Source organism: Poecilia formosa, unplaced genomic scaffold (assembly GCF_000485575.1).
Source record: "Poecilia formosa unplaced genomic scaffold, Poecilia_formosa-5.1.2 Scaffold96, whole genome shotgun sequence".
Taxonomy (NCBI): Eukaryota; Metazoa; Chordata; class Actinopteri; order Cyprinodontiformes; family Poeciliidae; genus Poecilia; species Poecilia formosa.
Genome location: NW_006800035.1, coordinates 1,195,339 through 1,201,447, shown reverse-complemented (window position 1 = coordinate 1,201,447; position 6,109 = coordinate 1,195,339). Strand labels below are relative to the sequence as shown.

The following is a 6,109-nucleotide window of genomic DNA, read 5'->3' as shown; positions in this document are numbered from 1 at the left end:
TAGATTTGATTCCAGTTTTAATCAATATCACCAATTTACTTACTTTATTAATGACTGAAAACAAGTTCAAAAACTGAATTCTGAATATATGAGGAATGGCTAGTGAATCTGACTGGCTTTCTGAAGCTGCACTGACTCAGGTAATTGGTTTAACTCAGCTCAGCTGCTGAAGAAACTCAGAGAACTATCCTGTTTGGCGTTGAAGCTTCACTGATGACAGCCCACTGCTGCCAGTTCGGATCATCTTAATGACTTTGTTTGACCTCTAGCATGTGGAATCAAGGTGAGTGGCACATGTCTGAAATCATCTGTTGAACGTCCCTCACATGAACTGAAACCCTCGTCGCTCTGACACAGGCTGCAGTCAGGCTGCTCATGTGATTACTTCCAGTGGTGAAACCTTGAGTCACAAAGCAACATCATCAATGGCGCATGTCTGTTGGCTTAAGTAAAAAGAGCTTTAATATCCAAGAGAAGCAGATTATTTGTTGGGTTCATAATCTGCTCCCTCACTGTCTCTGCCACAGAAAGCCCACCTTGAGATTTTCCCCTGCACCGTCTCTCAGCTGCTGGCTGCTCCTCAGCTCTGCAATGACTGCTTCACTATCTGTGACTGTGAGCTCAACCAGGTGAGCTGGTTATTTTCAGAGGTCAGGATTTAGAGAGAAGCTGTTGCTCAACACATACTGTGGACAGTGAGCTTCACACAGTTACTAATGACAGGATTTAACCACCTGTTAAAATCCCTCGTTGCAAAGGTACACTGGATAATTCAGTCCAATACAGAGGAGATCAACATCTGCTTGTAAAAGGCCTCAAAACAGCTATTTTTAAAAAAATAGTTCTTCACGTTGAAGCTCATTCTGTTTTATTGATATAATGCCAATTCACACCAAATGTTGTCTAGAGGCACTTTACAAAAAAAGGTATTTCAGTTCAATCATGCATACATTCCAATTGCTGGACTAGAGATCAAACAGTACAGTAAGCTCAATTAATTATTCAAATCCCAATTATTTATTTGAATTTAAAAGTTTCTGTGGAAATTCAGCAGATTACTTCCACCTACAAACGGTCTCGGTTCGGTTGGAGTGAACTCGGGTGAGGTTTGAATGATTATGTGAATGCCAAACAGGCGGCAGGCCACCCCCAGGAACCGGAATAGAGCGCAGGGCATTCTGGGTAAATACAACCAAACCAAACGGACTGTCTAACACTGCCAGGAGAAATGGCTTGTGGTCTTTTTCCAAAGAGAAATCATACAGCCACAAAAAAATTCATTCCACTCTGTTGGAGTTCATTCATTTTGTCTCTGTGCTCCACCAGGTCCGTTAACCAGCTTCAGGACCTGAACAGAACCCCTCGGTGTAAATTACCTGAGAAATAATGAGATTTGGTTGTATAAAAACAGGCTTTAATGCCAAAAAATGATCAAATGTTACAAGCCATACATGTCATACAGAATAGATACAGAGTTACATTCACCAGCCAGTGCTGGGCCTCACTGAGCTCACCTTATGGACGGAACCAAGTGAGGCAAAGACTGCAGCAATCTGTACCCTCCCTATAGGGTAAGGAGGGTACAGAAACTAATCAGTTTCAGTCTGTTTACATGTGACTGGTGGCACTCATGTATAAACATGGTTATGTAAGCTGCAGCATGTGCGTGTAAGCACATAGGCAAGGGTTAAAGAGATGGAGGAAAAGACAGAATCCATAGCAACTCTGTGTTTTTGTCCACATTTGAGAAGTGGGAATTTTAAGCTCAGTGTCTTCTTCAGAGTTTTTTGTGTCGCCCCCTTTAGTGGTTCTAGGTGTAGCGCCACCACAGGTTTTCCAAAGGGTTTGGTTCGTCTGACACAATGCAGTGTGAAAGCGAACTACATCAGCTGAAAATCTAGCAAATGCTGCAATTTTACTCCCCAATTTAACCGAGTCTACCATACTATCAGCTGTGAAAACACCCATAAATGAATAAGATTTGTATTACAGACCAGTACACATAATCTGAGGGAAAACAAAGCTAATTAAAGAATTTCACTCAAAACTCTATTGTCCCAGTGTCTTTTATAGGTCACAGTCAGCTTTCCATATTGGGTGTTACGTCGTTAAGCAGTGATTTTTACTGGTGCATTTTTATGGCCATTTTTATGGCGGTCTGACTGTCCATGACCACATTTGGCATTCTTCCCTTTCCTTCTGGGTCACTCCAATAGAGCATAAAGGCTCTAACTTTAGACAAATCCTGAGATATTGAATACGAGACTCAATGTGCTATTAGATATCACAAAGGCAGATTTCAATGTTAAGCTTTTCATTTGTTCTCAACAGCATCTTGACATCTTAAGAAACATTTCTATAATTCTTTGCCGCTTTTCATCACAGCTTTGGTACATTTCTAATAGTAGTTCCTCCTATCTCAGGTGTCTATTGTTGGTGTCATCAGAGGATTTGCTCCGTTTGTGACCAACGTCCAGTACGCTGTGGACGACATGACCGGTCCACCCCTGAATGTGAAGCTGTGGGTTAACATGGAGGTCAGTGGTGTTAAAGAACATTTGGGGAGAAGTCAGATGGGCATGATTGGTGATATAAGATCTAAACTCCAATCTTTACAGGACTCTGCACAGACGACTGTCGCTTCTCCAGGAATGTATGTGAAGGTGATTGGAAGCCTACGCAGCGACAGTGTAAGCAAGTATGCTAGAGAAACAGGCAATAAGTACTAGGAAAATAAATGACACACTGCCATTTCTTCTCCTGTTTCAACAGGGACAGAGGTCACTACTGGCAATGAATGTCCGACGTATAAAGGACCTGAATGAGATCAGCTCCCACATGTTGGAGGTGGTACAAGCTCATATGCAGGTTTCCAGAAAGGTATACTCTCATGCATTTCTACTTCTTTGGAAATGTCAACTTTGGCACATGGGAACCTAAATTGCATAATTAAAGAAATGTGAAATTTCTTTAGAGTGTAAGGGTTATTGAGACTCCCTAAAGTGATTTGGGCATACTTTAGTGTAGATGTTGGAAAAATTGAAATCATGTGGTTTTGAACCGCAGCTGGGGAAATAAGGAGTTATGATGGCTGCTCCTTGTGGTGGTGAAGGACATGGCAGCTTAATTCCAGCAGCAAAATAACAAGAGGATGGAAATAAAAATGTCAGCCGAAAACCAGCTCTCCATGTCCTGAATGTGGACCGGCTAGGGCTGCATTGCAGCACAGCTAGCCACTGCAGGAAGTCTGAAAATTCGCAATTTAATACTCTTGTCTATTGTTGTTCTGTGCACATTGATTTTCCAGGTGTTTGTTTTTGGATGTTGGAGATTCTGTTGCACATGGCAACACAACCAGAGGTTACTTGACAGTGCGTCCTAACATGCTTGTTTGCTACCTAGAATTAAAAAAAAAGACTGTTAAAAGCCATTTCATAAAATTTAGACTGAACATACAAGTCATAGAAGCTGGCCTCACAAACCCCTTTAGGAAGTTCTTTGTTAGGTGAAACTGACACTCAGATGTCCAGTGTTGATCCGTCACGGTTTCATTCGAAAAGGACCAATGCCTGTCACCTCTGTGTTTCCATCAGGTCTTTGATGTGAACATGAACACCACTGTGGCATCGCAGCCTGACTGGAGCAGTGGGACGCGTCCTCAAGGCGTTTTACCAAATGGCTTGTCTACAGTCCAGGGCCAGGTCAGTGACTGCAAAGAGCAAGTTCAGCTTGAACACTTTGTTTATGATGTACTGTGTGTTACATTTTGACATTATGATTTTTATGTACTTATTTTTTTTACGTTGAGTGGTTAAGTCGGGTCAAATGTACTTTTATTATGCTGTTTGAAAATATAAGGTTATGGGTGCATTCACAGCAGCCCTATTTAGTCCACTTAATCGAACTCTAGCTTGTTTGCTTCGAAAGTCTGATTCATTTGTTTAGGTGTGAATCAGTAACCAAAATCTGAAGTGGACCAAAATAGTGAACTTCGCAGCAGGTTTGACCAATTGGTTTACAGAAAATGGTGACTGACTTGGTGTCTGGTAACTGAGCTGCAGATGCTTCCATGCAGGTGGTAATTTGTGCATTTAGCTGAGCAAGACATTAAATTGGCCACGCTATGTTGTTTTGGCTAATGATTGAGTTGCACATCGTTGCATTGATTCTGGGTGTCAGTGACCATCTGAAAAACTAAAACTAATATTCAGGTTTGTCAGTTCTCTCTCTCTCTCTCTCTCTCTCTCTCTCTCTCTCTCTCTCTCTCTCTCAGGTGTTGCATCAAATCCAAGTGTTCTCTGTCCATAATGATGGCATCAGTTTCCACGACCTGACAAGAAACCTGGACTATATTAGCATGCGAGACATTAGGTAACTGCAAACTAAACTCCCAAGCCCAATTCCTTTTTTCTAAAACATTGCTTTTCTAACATCATCATTACCGTAACCTGACATTAATGGCCATTTTAGACATTAAATGTTCCAAATGACTACAATTGTGGGAAATGACTGTATTTTGCATTAAATAGATGGATAGATTGGAAAAACCTGGACACCACAGCAGAGTTTGATGTGGGGAGAACTTTTACTCTGCCAGCATGTCAATGACAAGAGATTGCCATGACTTTTTATTTTTTTACTGGAGTGGGAAAAGTCTTTCAGGTGGCTGCAGTGAAAATCTTATCTGCAACAAATCTGCACCCAAATTCTTGGTAACACCATCTCTGATATCCCAGTCACTTTCTGGAGCAAATAACCGATTAGGTTAGACTTCCTCTCTTCTGAGAGACGAGCAGAGACAGGGACCTCAACAAAGGCTGCAAAGTCGGGGCATTTTAGTATGATTTCTTGGGATGTTTAAATCAGATGTGATTATAAAATGGTGACTGCATTTCTTTCCTTTTTACATGCTAGCAGCTGTGCAGATTGTTACTCTTATTACTATTTTGGTCTTATCACTGAAATCTGCTAAATCCAGAACTGTATGTCCTAACTGGGGGTTTTACCTGAAGCTGATACTGATCATTTTGTTTTTCGCTCAGATCTTCCTTGGTTTTCCTTGCAAGTGAAGGTCACATCTTTTCCACCAGTGATGAGCATCATTTCAAGGCAGCATAACTTCAGCTGCCTCTGGTAAAACAACATCAAAACTAGACCTGGACCACATGTGGGTGTTTTGTTAAACTGAATTGCAATCATTTTCCTTGTAAATGACTTCTAGATTGAAGTGTTTTTTTTCTTCTTCTAGTATTATGTATGCACCATTCCCATTTTAATTCACTTTTTTCTTTTTATTATGACTAATCAATTATTTAACATCAAATCAAACAGAGAGCGCCTTGTTAGAGCTGTCAGTATCAACTTATCCTCCGACTTGTTTGGCCACAAAAGTGTTGACACTGTAGCTCAGCGGTGCTATGAGACTCCTAGTGAATGAACGACATTCTGAAATGTCAACTTTGTTGATTGAGCAACTTAATAAAGGAGCAGTCAGGATCTATGTGCTTTAATATTTTCTTTCTGCCTCATTTAAACATGAGTGTTTACCTCAGATACCCCTTTGTGTCTTGACCATCTTCTTCTTTGTTGGAACTATTTTTGCTCCATTGTGGAATTGTCTGATAAAATCGAAGGAAATTGTCTCGAGTGTGGAGCGGAATAGTGACTCTACCTGTAATAGACAGTGACAGGGCTGTGAACTGCAGGTGAAGACTGACTTCAAAAGAACTAACAAAGAAAAAGAGAATCATGTCAGTGGAATCAATGTCTCTTTTTACTATTTTCTATTTTTAAACCCATTCTTCTCTCACAGCCGGCGCCATCATCAAATATCCAAGAAACACAGAGTGACGAGACCAAAATGGATATGACTGTTATTAGGATTCATCTATGCTTGATATTTGTATATTAAAGTATAATCTATAGCTCTCTGTTGGCTGTGTGTGAAATGACGAGGAGGAGGTTTAGTCGGTCCCTGGAGAAATCTCCTGCTGAGCTTACCTTCCTTTTATGTTTCCACTCTAGTCTGAATGCTGGCAATGCTGCTGTCTATGCCACAAAAAGCCCTTAAGAGTGCTAATTAATAAACTTTATTTTATTTCTAAGCAAA

At 40.7% G+C, this 6,109-nt stretch overlaps 1 protein-coding gene across 2 annotated transcripts; it reads left to right on the top strand.

The window, feature by feature from the left end:
* The first annotated feature begins 69 nt into the window (after positions 1-69).
* Positions 70-6,109, top strand: LOC103142380 (replication protein A 32 kDa subunit-like). Of its 2 annotated transcripts, XM_007558414.2 has the most exons (10): positions 70-283; positions 358-434; positions 528-629; positions 2,424-2,537; positions 2,619-2,690; positions 2,773-2,880; positions 3,594-3,701; positions 4,274-4,371; positions 5,043-5,133; positions 5,813-6,109. In XM_007558414.2, exons 1-9 carry the CDS (start codon positions 271-273, stop codon positions 5,116-5,118), a joined length of 768 nt encoding a protein of 255 aa, XP_007558476.1. In that variant the 5' UTR covers positions 70-270; the 3' UTR covers positions 5,119-5,133; positions 5,813-6,109. The 2 variants fall into 2 exon arrangements, with proteins under 2 accessions (XP_007558476.1, XP_007558475.1); XM_007558413.2 differs by lacking the exon at positions 5,813-6,109 and having other exon boundaries at positions 71-283; positions 5,043-5,500.

What these genes read in the sequence shown, in the direction of transcription:
- LOC103142380 (XM_007558414.2), top strand. An exon ending in GTGACTGTGAGCTCAACCAG is followed by an intron (nt 630 to 2,423) that starts GTGAGCTGGTTA and finishes CTCCTATCTCAG; the next exon opens with GTGTCTATTGTTGGTGTCAT. An exon ending in ATTAGCATGCGAGACATTAG is followed by an intron (nt 4,372 to 5,042) that starts GTAACTGCAAAC and finishes TTTTTCGCTCAG; the next exon opens with ATCTTCCTTGGTTTTCCTTG.